This window comes from Podospora anserina, chromosome 4 (genome assembly GCF_000226545.1).
Source record: "Podospora anserina S mat+ genomic DNA chromosome 4, supercontig 1".
NCBI classification, from domain to species: domain Eukaryota; kingdom Fungi; phylum Ascomycota; class Sordariomycetes; order Sordariales; family Podosporaceae; genus Podospora; species Podospora anserina.
In genome coordinates this window covers 403821-421835 of record NW_001914834.1, presented here as the reverse complement: position 1 = coordinate 421835, position 18015 = coordinate 403821, and the positions used below count along the sequence as shown (strand labels likewise).

The following is an 18015-nucleotide window of genomic DNA, read 5'->3' as shown; positions in this document are numbered from 1 at the left end:
ATCGCGTCGGTTAAGTATGCATTCCTCTGGTGGTTGCTGCCAATGCTTGGTGCTACTGTCACTTTGCCTTCGGCTCGGAGGGTAGGCTCCATCCATGTCCCCTTCTGACCTCACCGTCATGATCACCTTCTGGTCCTCCTCCGCATTGTGGAGATTTCCCATAAAGAATTGCCGCCGCTATTTCGAACCGAGCCGGGGGCGACACGGGACAAGAAAATAACCGGAGCGACGGCCCCGGGCTTCCGGCCGCGAACTTGGCCTGGTTGACAGTCCAAGCCGGCAACTCTATTCGTGCCTGAGAGCAAACGGTCGTGCCTTGCAGCAAGAACCATAGGGTGGGCCAGGGTTGTAGCCGATCGATACAGCGTCTTGCCAAGAGCGGCCCAGGGCTGCGCAGCCGAAAGAAGCCCAGAATGTAACCCCGGATCGTAGTCGACCGAACTTCCCCAAGCTGGAATGCGGGGAAGCGCCCCGTTGGGCATCTTGTCCCGGGCTTGTGCTCTTGGGGAAATCAGATTCGGGTGTGCTGATCGGCCTTGTTATTACCTGGGCCGCCGGTGCTGTTCGGCAAGATGGCACCTGACATCCGTCTAACAGCACGAATCGGAGTTTTTGTCTCTCGAATCGCATTGACCCGAAGCCTGAGCGCTGAGAAGGTTCTCGAATGGATTCTCGTGTTCTACCTCATCTCTTGCCATCAGGGGCGCAGGTCTGACTTCAGCTAGATAAGGTTAAAAGACAATGGGAAGGGTATGCGATGGTCGTGGACGAAACAGCATAATCTGATACTTTGATGCACTGATACCATCCAAGACATCTGCACCATCTTTTAGTGTGGTGGGAGCGGCTCATGGAGATAGACAAGCGCGGATCGAGCAGACCCGACCTACCGGTTCCCGTATTGCGTGATTAATACGCCCCTTAATCAATCTTTTGGGTATATAGTATCCTATCGAAGATTCCCATGCAATCAAAAAATTGGAGGCTGATGGCTGCAACCACACGTTTCTTGGCCTAAAAGCATTAGATAGAGGGGACTGCCAAGGGTTAGGGTACCCCTATTCATACCCCTGAAAGATCATCGTTTTCTCCGAAAATCAACAAAGGCTTTAAACTTGCCATATCCAACGCCGTTCGCTCTATGCAAGGTAATTTTGCAATATATTCACATGTGACATTATCGTAGCATCATCCGTGAGCCCCCTGCCCTTTCACCAGATCCGCCTTACTCATGGTGAGACTCCTCAATAAACACCATTCTTCCAGCCCTCCCCGGTCTCTCCAGCGTCTCTCGTGTTAATCTGCCCAGGCCCCAGCACTGGCACTGACCAACGAATCGATCTCTGCACAGGCACTAACCCCGTTCCTCGTTCATGCGGACCTGCAGCTCGAGTCACAGCCGGAGCCACCACACTCTGCTCACTGACACTCACCCCACTACTGAGAGTCGACCTTCCCCCGGACTAACCGGAAAGCGCGTCACCCTTGCTCCCCGATTGTACTGACCCTTTGCTTCACCAAGCAAAAACGTTTGGAGAAGTCTGGCTGTACGTCTCGTCAACCTCTTCCGATGACAGACCTTCTGTCCCGTAGACAGAGAAGTAAACAAATGCGATACACAGAAAACAGGCGGCTAACCAAACGAAAAATTCTTGCTCAGGAAGTTGACGTATTGGCCTGGTCCGTAGTTGACGAGGTAGGGGGTTGCGTAGCCGACGACCCAGTCGAAGAGCCACTACATAGCTGGTTAACACCGATGCAAACAAGAGGTGCAAAGGGATGTGGTGCGGTCCGGCTGTCGGCAATAGCGGTCGTCAACAGCCCGTAGCCGACATGACAACGGCTCCCGACGTTTTCCTATCGCAGGGCTGGTGCATGGAAACTCAAGTTGCATGAAGGATCTTTAAGCTGATGGAGCACCGGTTTCAAAGTGACAAGTTACCAACTTGGTTGGTGTTGTGAACCTCCATTACAGGTAACGGGAGTAGGTACCTAGGTAGTCCCAAGAGTTGGACGCTTCTGAGACCCCGCCCTTCAATTAGCACAATGAAGTTGGCAGAGAGCTACCTACCCCCAAACGGAAGCCAGCCGGTCAAGAGAATCTCAACTTCGGGATAGATGACTTGTATGTTTTGAAGTCCTTTTTCATGCAAACAAATTCGGGTTACAAGACAAAGAAACATGTAACGAGCGTGTGTAGGTATCTAGGTACTAATCTTACACAATAATAACAAAACCAAACATGAAACTCCCATATTGTCGACACTCGACCTAGCACATGATGGCCAGCCATCAGTCATGATATCTCTCCCCTCGGGCATCACTTCCTCTCGCAAAACCAAGAAGTAATGCGATCATCGAAAAAGCCGTTCCCATCCGTCAAATCGGCATCATCCTGGTTCTTGTACTCCTTTCCTTCGCAGTTCTGGTGCCTGTTCGACTCACTTGTCAGTACACGCAAACATTCCCTTCTAGGTTGTCAAGAGCCACTTACTCAAACCACTTGCACTTGAACCTGTCTCTCTCAAGATTCTGGATGGAGCTGATAACGTCGTTCCAGGCCGGATCAATGTTGACTTGGCCCTGTCAGCTCCATAAAAATTGATATTCAGTTTGTGAGCCTAACTTACAGCACTGTTCGGCCGGTGTCGGGATCATGCGACACTCTCCGGTGAAGCGTGCCTCGGTACAGGCAAAGACGGAAACCTCGTTACCCTGACGAGGCGAGAACTTGATGCTTGCAGCAGGAGCTGCAAGAACAGAGGCAGTGCCGAGGGCAAGGAGAGCAAGGATGGACTTGATGGCAATCATTTTGCTGGGTTGACTTTGAAGATTGTGATATTCGTGTTTCTCGGTTGGAGTGTTGAGGTTATTGGTAGAGTTGAGAGAAAACTGCTGAGTGTGATGGCTGAGTTTGAGAAGATAGTTACTAGGTAGGTAGGTGATTCGGGGCCGTCCCTTTATACCTGTCCATGGTAATTCTTCATGCTACTATCTACACTGGCCGCAAGATGTCAGCACCTGTCCTGATTCTTTCCTGATCGCCGACATAGACGCTGTGGTCGCCCCCAAGGCCCAACTCCAATATCTGCGACTGACCAGCGCTCTGATACAACCAATAACAGAGACACGCCACCCTAGCCTCACGGTCATTTAAGGTGCCTATCGCATCATGGCACAACTGCAGTTGAAAGTTTGCGGCAGCCACAGTACAGATCTGACCTGATTGGTAGCCTGCTTTGGGAGAGAAAACTGCAAATCTGTCAGCACGCAACGCCACCTTCAGTAAGCGCGCGTGCTTGTAAACAGCTACTGGCAAAGCAGGTCACTCGCCATAAGGCCTGGCCGAAAATGTTCGGAGCCTGACTTATAGCTCGGTGAAAGTCATACAAGGCGGTTGCGTTCAACCTCATCAAACGCCCTGGCGGCAAGCTGAGTCCCACTCTAATTTTAAAAACGACTAAAAGCCTTCGAAAGGCTGATGGAAAGTAGGTGGCGAACGAAAGGGCCATCAGTGGGTCTCAAAAATGTAGGAACTAACGGTTTTGGTACCTGCGTAATCAAGGGCTCAGGGGTTTAGGGGTTTAGGGGTTCAGGGGTTCAGATCTCGAGGCGATATGTCTCAGGCTTTACACACAGCAGGCTGGCCGAAGTGACCCTAGAGAAGGCTTTCTGTACTTGAGGTATGCAGACACATGCTGCTTTGTGATGCCATGAGGGTCTATTGCTAAGTTATGTAACACCTAATAGCCCGCGACCGCGACCGCCCTGGTTGAAAGTTGCTCGACTTGAACTCAACACCCATACCATCATTCTCTAACAACGCCCCGTGTGGCTGACAATACCCTTCTGCATGGAGGGCTCATTCACAGTCTCATTCTTTGCTCCCAATTTCCCTGTCTACTCATCTCCCTTCCCGATGCCCTCCCCTCGCCAACTCGACAACTCGCCAAAGTCCATCCATGCTTAGCAATGGCAAAAGCAAGTACCGCTCGGCTGGCGGCCATACACAAGGTTGGTGTTCCCCTTCCGCCAATACCCACTGACATACCAGCCGCACAAACCTGGTCACCTCGTCAGCACCGACGGCGATATCGTCGCGGGTGCTAAAATTCCTCGTCAGCATTTCTCAATCATGAGCGCTCGAGATAATTATCACTCATCAAACACCATCACGGTTGCTATAAGTACACATGTACGAAACGACACTGCCTGCAACGGCAGAAATAGCACTGTTCCTACCGATAACAATACCATTGCCGCAGGTATCCTTGAGTCTCTCGTACGCGAGGTCGCAGTCGCCATGGGCGAGGTTGTAGCGGGTGCCACAGCCAGACCTCTGGCGCTTGACGGACTTGGCCGGGGCGACTTCAAGCTCAGAGCGGGGGGCGGTGGAGCTGTCGCTCAGATTGGCGAGATCGCGGGCGATGTTGCCGCTGGAGGCATCGATAATGGGGATGAGCACCTTGTTGCCGGCTTCGTCGTAGGTTGTGTAGTAGAGGCTGTCGGCCGTGCCTTCGGGGACGACGAAGCTGTTGACAGCGATGGCGCTGAAGAGGGCGAGGAGGATGGATTTGGCGAGCGTGATGAAGACAGGCTGTTTGTGAAGAGAGCTCTTTGTAGTTAAGTTAATTAGTGTCTTCGATGTTGATGTGTCAGAGAGTGTGATGGAGAGGAAAGAGAGTGTTGCACATGGGCAGGTGCTGTGGACTTTATAGATTTTCTGTCTGCCTTCAGCTTTCCTTCCGTCCCATCACCCAAGACTTTGAGTGATGCTTCCAGCGATATTCACCCCTCTCCTTTGGTCTTTTCCCCACTTCTTAGCCAGCGTGATCATCAACAGTAAGCTCGCTAGTGGTAAATACCGCACAAATAAAATTGCCATAGACCTGAATCCCTCTCGTAAGCCAACTGCTTGACAACTAAGGGCAGTCCTCGGTGAATATATGTATCCTGATTACGTGGCACTGTTACCTGCTGCCGAAGCAAAGCCAACGTTATCACCGAGCCTGCCCTTCCGTAGTCTGAGCGCTGGGTACATCCTTGTTCTCTAGCCCGCTGGAATACCTGTCCAAACACTCGCGAAAGTTGCGATGGTTGTAAGAATGCATACATGGGTATATATCCGAATCATCAACCGGCTGAAAATGAGCCATATCCTACCTACGTGGTGCTAAGCCACCGCGAAGAAGTATTTTTAGTTTACATCACCCTATGTCTTCCGGTAAAGTATCAAACACACCAACGTTCCTGAGATGATTACATCGCCCCCCTCCATTCACCAGACACTTACATGTAATCAGCTTCAGTCGATGTCACTAGAGCATTGGATGAAGTTATTTTTGCTCCAAATTAACTCGTATTAAATTGTTGATATTTTGGTCAAGTCATCAAGACAACGGGAATCTGGCGTCTTATCGTTGCCCTTTCACTCTGTACACCTGCAATCTGCTTACAAAAATGAAGCATCGATAGCGTGAGTTCCTTATGGCGAGTCTAGCCGAACGGGCATGACATGCCACTCAGTCCCTGAAAAGATAAACTGAATAAAGCATGATTTAGGCAATTTCAGTTCATTTGCAATGGACTTCCAGGTCCCAAACCCAAGCCCAGATTGCCTGGCCGGCTTCCAAGGTCTTGTGAACCGTTTCACATAAGCTAGGTACTCTACGGTCTCTACAATCTGAGATCTGCGTGCGCAGCTATGCGTCATGACACAGCAAGTGAAGTAGATTTCACACCGTCACATGCATCTCAGTTTTGAAAGGCACCTGCCATTGATTCCTCGGTTCACCTAGCCAATTCCTCTCCGAAAAGTGCGACGCCTGAACTATTAGATATGCGGCAACAGAGGTTATGCACGGCCCGTGGCCTAAGTGGTGATCGTTGGTCGTGTAAGCACCCATCGAAGTCGCTGTGTCCAGAGCTGAAAACTCTTCAGAGGCCGTCTTCCCCTACCTAATAGAAACTTTATCTCTCCAACCATCTCGTACCTACCTTTCCTCTTCTTTCCCGAATGGCTTCAGGTTCCCGACCTTCCTCAAAGTTTATCGCAACGAAACCTGCTAGTTTCCGTACCTAATCGAAAAGCTTAGCACATGCGATGTCTGACCACATCTACCCGACAATGGCACCGAGGTGTGCCCTGAGCATACTGATAACCAGAAAGCTCATCAGCAGTGCTATGATACTAGCCCAGCCCAAACATCCTATATTGACCGCATTCTTGCACTTAACAAAGCGCCGCAACCCAAACCCCTTCAAATGCACCTTGCTTCCCAGATGGTCCAAGATTAGACAATCCTTACTCACGTGGTGGGGTAGTCAGTTGGAAAGCACAAACAACATTCAATCAGCCAGCTTCTATTAAACTCAAGCAATTCAACCTGACAGAGCTCGAAGAAAGCCTGCGACGAGGTCCATGCAGGATGTTCACAAATTGGGAGTTGGAGTCCCCGGACCAAATACTGTCAGGAGAGGCTAAGCTGAAGAACTGTTTGCAGGATATCACGGGCATGACCGACAGAGCTGTGTTGGTGGAGCAGATGTCGCTCGATGTGGTTGAGATGTGGGGTCAGTCTACAACATTGATCCTGAGTTTTGGGCACAGCATTGCGCGTCACAGATAGCGACACGTGGCTCTGAGGGACATCGCAGCGACCAAAACCCTTCTTCACTGTTCGATGGTGTCATCCAATATTGTTTGACATGGTCAATCTACCATGGTCTCATTTATGGGGCCGCGAATGATTGATAGACGTGAACTATCGATGAAGAAGGAAGATACGCCACAAACCCTACAGGGTAACCATCTGCAAAGCATCCAGTGCGATGCCTCGGGGTCGCTTCGTCGATTAAGGTCATTATTCTGTTCTGAAACATCATCCGAGTCCGAGGGCAGGGGTCTTGCTGGTCTTGACCAGTGCATATCGATATATTTTCATGAATCCAGGTCCGATCTGGATATTTCCACAGTGACGGGTAAGAAAAGCAGAAGCTAGCCATTTGACGTCCCAGTTGCTTATTGCGACCCAACAGTCATTATCCTCATCGATGCGTACACTTTGACTCGGACCTGGCGGAAACTGCTAGGCCAGGATACAGAACAGGTGTTTGAACAAAGACTTGTCAGCACAAGACGTCCCGCTGACGGCGGCATCGCATCCAGTAATTCATAAGACAACTGGTCCCTTGACGAGATGTGGATTCCATATGCCGGCATCATGAGGATGCCACGTCTGTTGACTTTTCGCCACCGCTCGTCATTTGGTCGATACTTGAGCTGTTCCAACAAGAATTAATTGTGTTGCATCAAGAAGCCACATACTAATAGAAAATATTAGACAGGGAATGAGAAACCCAGCGAGCGTGGAGGAGAACCTGCGGTCCAGAAGTTGGGAACACGTCTTAGAAAACTTGCGCGTGATTGATCCTATTCTACGCCACACTCTGCGTACACTCGAAATGGCATTTGCGAGCATCGATACACTTCAGCGGAGATCAGTCACAGTACCCTTATGCCAAGCATCAACTGCGCCACATGGGCTGTTCAAGTTCTACAGAGGGCTTTCGGTCAACTTGACTGATAACTCCAAAATATCATCTACCTCCTCGAGAAAGCTCAGCCAAATGCTTCAAATTGCCAACGCCTTTGGAACACAAATGGTGAAAACCCAAGCGACATTTGAATCCCGAATCGCTCTCACAGAAAGACAACTCCAGCTTCACGAAGCAAAAGCAATGTGGAGACTCACGGAACTTGCCTTTCTCTTCATTCCTTTGAGCTTTTCAACTTCAGCTTTTGGGATGGAAATGTTGATATGTAGCCTTCCAACCTTCTTTCTCAAACTTAAAAGTGATGCCAGGCTGATCATTATGTTACTCTTCAAAGGAGTTCCAAGGAGGGGTCCCTCTATATAGTTGGGCCATAACAGCTCTTAGCATGATGCTTGCGGCATATACTATTCGCTAGTTGTGTAGCAGTCGGCTGTGGATCCACATCAAAGAGAAGTAGATCAGTTCTGTTATAACACTCTACCCGCAGTATCGAGGTAACGAGGCTAACGCCCATGAATCTGCCTTCACAGCAATCTTGAAGCCACTTTACCGCCCCGGACTCTTTCTGCTCCAATGGATTGATGATATGCGTTATAAGCAGGACGGCATACACTATAAGAAAGAAGGCAAGCGCGGCGCAGCATTCGTACTTTTTGCCACCCTGCCAGTGGTATCAATTCCGATTATCTGGACCCGGGGCTCACTGGGGCTAGATGAAAGGATTTGCCTGGACTGTCTTCGGTGTCACAGTCACCTTTCATGTGTGCGTGTGGGTTTCTTTAGGGTTCATAATTCGGGGATCCCGATGTCCGCCACAACGGCTTGCGGGGGACACTTCTCTTTACTGTCCTGCCTATTTTCTCGCTTTTACCTTCACCGGTGCTGTTTACGCTTGGTTGGGTCTTACCTGACCTCGCCGGCTCAGCGCCCGCAGGGTGGAAAGCTGCTGGTGCCGTGATGACGGTGGGCAGTGCAATACTGCTGACTCTACGGAATGCTGTGAAATTTCGGAGCAGGGCTCAAGGAATGTGGATGCGGTATTGGATTAGGTAGTTAGGTTTCCTGGTATCTTCCTGAAGCAAACTCAGACCACCACCACCACAAAAGCCATCACTCAACTCCTCCCCGCCAGCAGCAACAGTCCCATTAGTCCACCCCCCAACGGCCCCCTCCCCGACGTAGCCCGATCCAAATCCTGCAAAGCCCTCATCAAACCGTATCCCCCTCCCTTATCCTGCTAACCGGCTTTACATGGAGTTAGACTTACATGTTGCAACTAGTACTTACATAGCCCTTGCCCTCATATAACTCCTTGAACGCATTGGACGTCCGGAAATCATCATACCCAAAGTCGGCATCATCCGCAACGTCATTCTCTCCTTCCTCGTCACTGCTTGAATCCCGGCCGTCATCCAGCTTCATCGTGCTACTTTCAAGTACCATCGAGTCCTGTCATCATAAAAAGGTTATCATTCAACTCACGCCTATCTCAAAACACGATTCACTCACCTCAACCTTTCTTCTCTTTGCCCGACGACCTCCATCCTCACCCTCCTTTTCAGCCTCCCTCTTCCTATCGTCTCCCACCTGTTCCTCCCCATCTACCACCTCCCACTTCGTTTCATCATACACCTCCTCCGGCAACCTCACCCCCTCCGGCGCAGTGATAATCCCAAACTCACTACACAACCCCCCCACCCCTCCATGCCGTCCAAAAAAACCAACAATCCTCCTCCCCTTCCCCGGGACAAGAAATTCGGTATTCTTCCCTCCATGATGCCGTGCGTTCAGCGCACCCATCCCCCTCCCATCACCCATCCACACCCTCAGCCCAACTAAAGGCCACCAGCTCCTCTCCATTCTTGTCACAGCTACACATTTGATCTCCACTCCCTTTCTGAGACCAATACACCTTCTTTGGTGACCGCCCGGTATCTTCCCTGGTTGCCCGCATGTCACGAACGTCCCGTCAGAATAATACAACATGGCACCGTCAAGCGCATCACCAACATGCAGCGCCAACTTTGTAGCCCTCACCACCTTCCCATCCGAGTCTTTCTTCTTCAACATCGCCGTCCAGCCTGTTGATCCCGAAACAGGAGCACCACCCCGCGGACCAACACTCATCTTCTCAATGGTAATGCCCCTCCGCCCCGGGAGAGTGAAAACTGTGGCGGGGTGTAAATGTGCCCAAATATTCTGCACCTCTGTCTCCAGCCCATTCCCCGCCAGAACCTTTATGCCCCATGTCTTGTGCACGCTTCTCGCAATAAACTCCTTGTCAAGCACCGCTTTCCACAGGCCAGGGCTACACTTTACAAACGAGGCCGAAGGCCATGGCCCCTGCTCCGTGCTGAAGTGCTTGATCCCCGTGGTGGAGGAAATCGTAACAACAGCTTTCTCAAACGTGCCAGATATCTCAATGACAGGCGGGTCAAGGCAAAAGAGGGTGCCTTTATCGCCCGGGACGCGGAAGTGAGGTCGGGAGGCGCGAAGGAAGAGCAGATCGCGGAGGTGACCGTAGACGGAAACATCCCAGGCGCGATCCGACAGACGTTGACATCCGGCATGCTTTTGGCCATGACAAGACCCGAGGAAGGCCATGGGCCACTCAGCGATATCATCCACCCGCCTGGACTGTTCAGTCTTGGCGCCAAATGCCGACAGGACTTGATAGAAAAAGTCTCGCTGGCCCACGGCGCAGGTTTGCCACAAGGGGGAGCAAGACCGGCCGTCTACTGAATCGCCAGATGGTTTGGTATCCAGCAAGCAATCGGGGATCTCATCCATGAACCTGGGCCAAGCGTACGTGAGGTGACTTCCGAACATGGCAAGCGACAGACCATCCGGGTCGTATCTCCCTCTTGCTGCATGCCCCAGGACCCGTTTCCGCTTCGCGTCAAAGTGGGAATCTAGAATGAGGCCGGCAACAACAGGTTTGTTTCTGGCAACGAACGGTCCGCCGCAGATCTTGAGGGCTTCGACAAACGCGTCTTCCAGTTGTGGCCCATCCATAACACGAATTTCCGCCACTGTCCTGCTAGCACGGACAAGGTGCACACGCGGGACCAAGCCCATCGCCTCTTTGGGTGAGGTGAAAGAGTTTCGGACCTGATCTCGGGTGAGCGTATCCACCCCCCTCTCCTCCTCCAAGCAAAACGAGCGGCGGCCGGGATCTGCCTTTTGCATCTCTTCTGGAACGAGCGCCTGCCACATCAGGGCTGTGACGCGGAACTTGGCGATGGCGGCATCGAGGCTGGAGTGGGTGCTGCTCAAGGCGCCGAATTTGACAGGAGGACAGTCAATGGACAAAGGCGAGTCTTTGGCTATCAGGATAGCCAGGTGCAGCGGTGGCGTCTTGGTCAAGGGGAGGTACCGTATGCGGAGTTCGATCTTGTCATCACCGTCGTTTCCGGAGATGACGCTGATGGTATTGAGGCCAGGGGTGAGGAGGGCTAAAGCCTTGAAGTGGCCGTTGGAAACTGGCCATGGCTGTGCCGGCTGGTCAGGCATGCCCCTTCGAGACTCGGCTTTGAGCAGGATGTGATCAATAGCTGCAGCTGTTGTTCCAGTGATGAGAATGCATCGCTGAAATACATTCTCGATTGTGTCGGTTTTGAAGTTTTCCAGTGCCAACATTCTGATATGTATGTCTTGTCACAAAGCTGTTGCTTGATCTATAGCGGTCATGCTACGGTATTAAATATCTACTTGATGGACTTCCACCTCTCCGTCGGCGTGGATCTTGTGTAAGCGGTGTTGATTTTGCCATGATTCGCACTAACAACTCCCGGCTGAACTGTAGTGGCATATTGTTAGCAACCGCCCCTTTTGCTCAAGGCAGGCATTGGGGCACAGCGGTTGGTGCCTGGTGTGCCTGAAAATGCAGGGGTCAATCGTGTTAAGTCACTCAAAGTTTGGTTGGATCCCGGGTGAGAGTATTGAGGGCGAACAGCACCTATTTGGTTCCGGAATTGTTTATCATTAGAGAGAGCCTCGTGATAAGTCTTGTAGTTTCAAGTCATGATCACTCAGTCGGACCTCTCAAACGACTTAACATATGCGACGACCTACTTCTAGGGGTACCCTTGGTCACTGGTGACAAAGCAAAACCCAGTCTCTGGTTATAAACGTAAAAATGACACCCAAGATCCAGCCGTACCGTCTTTTGTTTCTGGGGTGCCAAACCAATATTCGGCGAATTCCACCTCGCTGCCATTGTGTTCCAAAGCAAGACAAAAGATCGAACTGCATCCCCTTTCTGTATGTTGACTTTATGCGGGGTCTCGGCTGGAAAAGCCTTCCATTGGCTGGCTGCTGTGCAACTGGTAACGGTTCCGGGCTCTAAAGTGCACACATGTTCAGCGCTACACTCGGCTGTCTAGTCAATACCATTGCAATATATCAGCCGAGACATGGCACTATAAATCGGCCTTGGGAGATTGAGCTGGGTGGGAAACCAACACGTTCGATACCATGATGAAGCGAAGCATCGGACATCGCGATGGCATCGCACCATACACAAGAGTTGTTCGGCGAACTTCTCTGTCATGAATGCCTCAGTCCACAATGTACCTGACTGGCAGGTATAAAATGCCACCATGATCTTCTCTTCTACTGCCTTTCTTGAACACACAACGCCGCCCCATCAAGATCCTCAGCTCAAGTAGAAGCTTGAAAATGAGATTTCTTCCATTGCTTCCCCTTCTGGGGCTGACAACCGCCACAGCAATCACTGCGCCCCGTGCTACCACCGGCACAGAAACCTCCCTCGAGCCCTATCAGTTCCGCGCCCTCAAGCCCCGCGGCACTGTCCGTCTTTCTGACCTCCTCAACCCCCTCATCGGTTTCTTGGAGTGTTCACAAGGCGATGCCACTGTTCAGCTACTCTGCCGCGTCGTCGCCGCCAAGGTGAACGATGCGCTCGCTGCAAACAACATCAAGATTGATCGAAGCGGTCTTCTCTTCCAATACAACGACCCCACCAATGTCAAAATTGACACTGGCCATTCCTGCACGGTCACGGCCGAGATCACTGGCACCCAAGCCAATGCCAAGCTCCTCGCCGAGGCCGGCATCAAGTTCTCGGGCAACCCCATCTCCCTATCCAACCCCGGCATCTTCGTCGCCGACCTCCCCATCGAGCTTTGGGCGCGCGCCGATATCAAGCAAAAGTTCGGGACTCGGGTCCTGGGTAAGTGCATCGGCGCTGGTTCCGACTCGTTCAACGCAGCTGGCTCTCTGGCCACCCGTGCTCAACTTGCCATCCTCTTCACCTTCGCACCTGCCCCTCTCAAACGCGATGCGGCAGGCAACTACATCCTCACCATCCGTCCCATCACCAAGGTTGCTGCCCAACTCAGCGACACGAACATCAAGTTCAACATCAGCGGGGTGTCCTTCCTTAACGGTCTTGTCACGGCCATCCTGGGTAGCACATCCAGTATCCTCAAGGCGGTAACCCACCTCTTCAAGGGTGACTCCCTTAAGGCAGTTTGGAATGACATCCTCCGGTCGGTTATCGATATTACTGCCGGCACGCTGCTCGCCACTCCGTTTGATCTTCTTGATAACCTTGTCGAGATGCTCGCCAAAAGTGTGATCGAGGAAAAGACCCAAGCACTTAACACCGCCTACAGCGGTGAGCTTGAGAAGGCTCTCAGGGCCAAGGTCTCGCAGGCACTCGGACTGAACGCCAATGGGGAGAGGTCATTCACCTTGAAGAAGGATATTGTTGAGTTGGTTGCCATCTTGGGCGAGAGGAGTCCCGATCTCTGGCTTCCCGACAAGCCTGCCAATTTCTGTTCGTCCGACGCCCAGTGTGACGATGGCAGATACTGCAACGGCGTCGAGAAGTGTGTGAACGAGGTTTGTATCGGCGGGTTCGAGCCGTGCACGAGACTTGATGCCATCTGCGTCGAGTCGACCAAGACTTGCCGAATCCAGCCGCCGCGGTGCGGAACTGGGAGGTGCCAGATCCCCCGAGATGCGGGTGAGTTGGCTGAGATTGAGGCATACTAGGATAGGACATGCTTAAGCCAGGGGGCTCGGCGGTGATTGTGCTAGGGGTAGGAGGAGTAGCGGAGTGGTGGGTTGCCTCTGGGAGAGGGGTCGGTAGTTAGTAATGTATGCGAGCTAGAGCGCTGAACGAAACAGTTACTCCAAAAGCAACTCTCCCAGTTTGACCAGCGTATTCTCATAAACGCGCGCCACATCCATGAACATGCGCTCTTTCTCACGGTCGTCCCACTCATCGCCATCATAATCATCCCCCTCTTCTCCATCTTGATCATCAAGTTCCTCCACCCTGCTAGTTTCCCCGTCATCATCATTGTCCAGGACGTCAACAATAACAACTCTCGTCTGCTGAACCGTGCTCTTGAGTCTCACCATATCTGTCTTGGACATTCCGGAGCCCCCGGTCGTCGATGCAGAGTTGAAGAAGCCAGGAAGGGGTTCAGAAGTGACGAAATCGCGGCCACAAAGCAGACTGGCAAAGCAATGGTCCAGTTTGGACAAAGTGCCGAATATGGTTGGTGAAGATGCCTTGTGTGCGACTGAAAAGGACGTGGGTGTTTGCAGCCAGTCATTGAAGTCGGAAGCAATGTTGAGAAGGTATGGTATTTGCAGGGCCGCTATGTCAAAGTCAGCAATAGTCCACGCAAGAAAGAGAGTGATGCAACGTACGTGTCCCGGATAGCCATATGATGTTGATGAGTGGATCGAGGTCAGTTTGGCACAGGTCAGCCAGTGAAGTGTATGGTTTGATGTTGTTGTCGGTCTCTTCTTCTGGTTTGGTGACCAGACGGCGGTTGATGTGGGCGAGGCGATCTGAGATGTAGTTACGGATCTTGTCCTCCTTGGCAGAGCCTGCTTTGAGGGCGTGGCCTCGAGGGTGTGGTAATGGCGAGGCGTTGCCGCTGAATGTGTTGGCGGTGGCAGTCGAGGTCGCTGTTGGAGCTGGTGATGGTGGGAGAAAGCCGCCCCCGGTTTGGTCGATGTTAGACATCCTCAGATTGTGTGTGTGTATGTGTGTGAAGATTGTGAAGATTGGAGTGTCTGTTGTGTAACTCGTGTTCAATGCTGGGAAAGCGTGATTGGTCAATGTGTTTATGGTGAGGAAGGTAGTAGTGGCATTGGTTGGTATGGTCGTCGTCGCAGTTCTTTATAGTGGCGGACAATGACAGAGTCGTCGTCAGGAGACTTGGTGGGGTGAGGTGAGGGGCCTGAAGCTCAGGTGGAGCCCTGTCAGCTGCGGGGGTCACGAGCTTGGCTTGGCCTCAGCCTCAATGTTCCGGGGGATCTGTGGCTGGTGCACACGCACTACACCGAGTGGTGGGGTCATCAATTGACTGTGGCTGGTGTCGAATTCTTGGACCACCTGCGTCACTGCCAAAATTTCGATTCCACATCCCCGGACACGGCAATTCCACCAGCACTCCCCCCAGCGCCCGTCACTCTCTCAACAACAACCACACATCACCACCGCCAAAATGAACCGTCAATACATCGGTATGGGTGGCCAGGGTCCCGTCCCCCGCCGCGCGAAGAAGGGCTCCATGAACCCATTTACCATTGCCACCAACGCTCTCTTCTACTCTGAGAATGCCGAGATCACCCGCAGCATCACCATCTTTGGTCTTGCTGTTGCTTTTTTGAGCACTGGCTTTGGTGAGGCCTTCCTTGTGTCAGTATCATTCCAACACTTCTCTCTCTTGGTAACTGTCGCTGACTCTGAACCTTAGTCCCGCTTAAACCCCGATCTTTGATCTCGAACGACGAAACTTGAAAAACCGAACGACACGACCAAGTTGTACGATAAGCGACTGGGAATGATGTAGGGTAGAGGGAAATACTCGGCCAAATCGACAGCGATACGGCCACGGTGGCTTGGGCAACGTAATATGATGTACATAAAAGGATGGGGTGGACGACGGCGTTTACTGGTTTTGTTTCTTGTCAGTCACCAGCGAGTATTGTTGCAGGAATCTCATATCATGGATACCCACCGCCCCTCTGCCCGGCGTCCGGGGGAGTCATCACAGGCACATGGACATGGCTAGTCAGGATCCTGGGAACGGACCCCAAGTCAAGCGATAGCAAGCTCTGCGTGGAGCTACACCAAATATACCTCCCTCTTCCCCTCCCCATTCACCCCAGGCGCAGCCTCCCCGTCCATAATCCCATGAACATACGCATAGCCCACCAGCCTTCTACCGTCCTCCCCCTCTGTTGCCCTTCTCAAAACCAGAGGTACCAAACTCCCCAACACAACCCAAACCTCATCCCCCACATTTGTTTCCCTCGGCCCAGACCCAAAATGGCCCTCTTCTGTTCGGAAAAACACCCTCCCCTCATTGGCACACCAGAAGTTCTCCTCGGCATGCATCACCACATGCGCCTTTGCCTGGTCATCTATGACCGTGCCGTTCGGCAAGGTGAGCACCAAAGTCTGTCCCATCTTCTGCGCCATCAAGATCTGACGAGCGAGACGAAACATCTGGATATCCCCAGCGTAGGCTCTGCTGAACACTACTTGCCCAGCCTTGAACTCATATCGTACCTCAAAGACTTGGTCCGACAGAAGCGTGCGGGCTAGCGCATCCTCTTGTGGTTCTTGGGTTATTGGGTGGAGAGAGAAGGGGTCAATGTCGAAGAAAATCTGGAGGAAGGTCAGCAAGTCTATGAATAAACTTGTCGTTTCTTTGGAAGCGGGAGTCGTGACGGCAGAGACTTTCGAGACGAATCTCCCTTGCACAACCAAAGCATTGGGGCAAGGAGTGTCGATGGCAAGATGAGGGATCCTGCCTGGCCCAGGGGGGCAAGCCAAGAAGTTGGCAGTGCGTTCTCCGATTTGAAAGGGGGTGAGGGAGCCGTAGGTTGGGCCCCAGCATGGCACCCATGATGGTAACTCTGAACACAGAGGGGAGGAGCGAAACTCGTGGTGGTGGAGAATGGAGAGGCTTCTGGTGTAGCTGATCATTTGCATTGCCACCTTGGTGTAGAGGTCGTTTGCGGAGAGGTGGTAATCAGGAATCAGGTCGATGGGTTCATCGCAGTTGCTGAGAAGGCCCAACAGGCCGTAAATCTTGTCGCGCGGGTCGGTAGCCTCTTTAAAACGCGTCTTCTCTATCAGATATTTGAGCATTTCAATTTGCTTCATCTTCAGCATGTTCAATGTCTGTCTGATGCCCTCTAGCTGGCCCATGGTGTTGGCAAACTTTTCGAGGGTTGCTTTCTGGACCTGAGGCAGCGAGTTCCAAAAGCGCTTGCAGCAATCACCGCGTGCATAGTGGCGTGGAAGAACGGCTCCGGAATCTTCAATAAGACCTATGGGAACGACGATCTCGCCGTAGATGGCGAGGACATCCCGTTGGGGTAAGATGGCTTCTTGCAAGACCCAAGCTCGTGACCACCACGGTAGGCTGACGACATGGGCAATTACATTGAGAGCCCCTTGCCAGGCTGGTGAGTCCAGAGGGCCCTGGCAACACACCTTCAGACATCTCCCATTTGAGAGCATCTTCATCAAGGCAAAGGCACCAGACTGGTTATGTCGTAACCTTTCGAGCGGTGGCAGCTCTTCATCGCGGCCATGCATGGGATCCTGCTGTCTCGCGAAGAACTGGTCAACCCTGTGCTGATCTGCGGCATTCAGGCCATTTGATGGATCCAACTGTCCCCGATGTGTTAGTAGAGTGCGAGCTAGCAGTAATATACTGCAGGTATGTACGAACTATAGCCCACATAGGGACCTCTCTCGAGGCGGGTTTATAGCCAGGTTGTTCCGGTGAGTTTGGCAAACGGAGGTATGTTCCCCAGTCGATTATGACACCTCGAGAGTCCAACTAAGGTTTTCTAAAACTTTTAGCACATGGCTCTGAGCAAACAAAGGCTGGTGGTAAAAACCCACCCCGTCTTTATGCGGCGGATGCTCTGTGTGAATTAACATAGTGGCATCCCGAACCCAGTGCGTCCGCGGCGGATCATCCCACAGCGCCTGTTGTTCGTGCGGTATGAGGTCGAGAACACCACTCTCGCCCAAGAAAACCTGTACGTCTGCTGCACTCTTGTATATTCTAGCCATCAGCCCTAGCTGACTTGTCTTCTCGTTCGTGTCTAGCTGGTTGATGCACACGGCGTCCACCCAGAACACCTTGACGTCGATACTGGATCTCAGCCGCCGCAGGGCAGTGATCAGGTTCTTGGTGGCTTGGAATGGTGAACCATCCACGGTGATAAGGCCTGTGTCTTGAGGGTTACCCCAGACGTAGGAAAGAGCGTGGTATGCGGGGTTGTCATCGAGCGAGACGGTTTGCAGCTCGCAGTAGATGTTGTCGAGCCATCGTCCTGGGACGAGGCGCAAAAGACGGATGGAGTGGTCCTGCTGATCGAGGTGTTCATACTGCAGCTTTGATGACGACATCATATCACAGGATCATGACCACGTGTTTGGTG

General features: G+C 52.1%; 7 protein-coding genes across 7 annotated transcripts; 2 read left to right on the top strand and 5 right to left on the bottom strand.

Annotated features, from left to right (window-relative positions):
• Positions 1-2490: 2490 nt before the first annotated feature.
• Positions 2491-2811, bottom strand: PODANS_4_1167 (uncharacterized protein; the record flags this gene model as incomplete). The annotated part of the gene is made up of 2 exons (XM_001903684.1): positions 2491-2576; positions 2631-2811. 2 exons carry the CDS (start codon positions 2809-2811, stop codon positions 2491-2493), a joined length of 267 nt encoding a protein of 88 aa, XP_001903719.1.
• A 1351-nt stretch (positions 2812-4162) lies between these two features.
• PODANS_4_1165 (uncharacterized protein) lies at positions 4163-4885 on the bottom strand (the record flags this gene model as incomplete). The annotated part of the gene is made up of 2 exons (XM_001903683.1): positions 4163-4723; positions 4793-4885. 2 exons carry the CDS (start codon positions 4883-4885, stop codon positions 4163-4165), a joined length of 654 nt encoding a protein of 217 aa, XP_001903718.1.
• Positions 4886-9030: 4145 nt separating this feature from the next.
• On the bottom strand, positions 9031-11196 carry PODANS_4_1160 (uncharacterized protein; the record flags this gene model as incomplete). The annotated part of the gene is made up of 1 exon (XM_001903682.1): positions 9031-11196. The coding sequence occupies one exon, from the start codon at positions 11194-11196 to the stop codon at positions 9031-9033; it is 2166 nt and encodes a 721-aa protein (XP_001903717.1).
• A 1041-nt stretch (positions 11197-12237) lies between these two features.
• PODANS_4_1150 (uncharacterized protein) lies at positions 12238-13578 on the top strand (the record flags this gene model as incomplete). Its single annotated transcript, XM_001903681.1, has 1 exon — positions 12238-13578. One exon carries the CDS (start codon positions 12238-12240, stop codon positions 13576-13578), a length of 1341 nt encoding a protein of 446 aa, XP_001903716.1.
• A 135-nt stretch (positions 13579-13713) lies between these two features.
• On the bottom strand, positions 13714-14568 carry PODANS_4_1140 (uncharacterized protein; the record flags this gene model as incomplete). The annotated part of the gene is made up of 1 exon (XM_001903680.1): positions 13714-14568. A coding segment is annotated over one exon (855 nt), but the record flags the coding sequence as incomplete, so codon positions are not given.
• A 482-nt stretch (positions 14569-15050) lies between these two features.
• Positions 15051-15312, top strand: PODANS_4_1130 (uncharacterized protein; the record flags this gene model as incomplete). Its single annotated transcript, XM_001903679.1, has 2 exons — positions 15051-15244; positions 15303-15312. 2 exons carry the CDS (start codon positions 15051-15053, stop codon positions 15310-15312), a joined length of 204 nt encoding a protein of 67 aa, XP_001903714.1.
• Positions 15313-15673: 361 nt separating this feature from the next.
• Positions 15674-17986, bottom strand: PODANS_4_1120 (uncharacterized protein; the record flags this gene model as incomplete). Its single annotated transcript, XM_001903678.1, has 2 exons — positions 15674-17202; positions 17407-17986. The coding sequence occupies 2 exons, from the start codon at positions 17984-17986 to the stop codon at positions 15674-15676; spliced, it is 2109 nt and encodes a 702-aa protein (XP_001903713.1).
• Between the last annotated feature and the right edge of the window lie 29 nt (positions 17987-18015).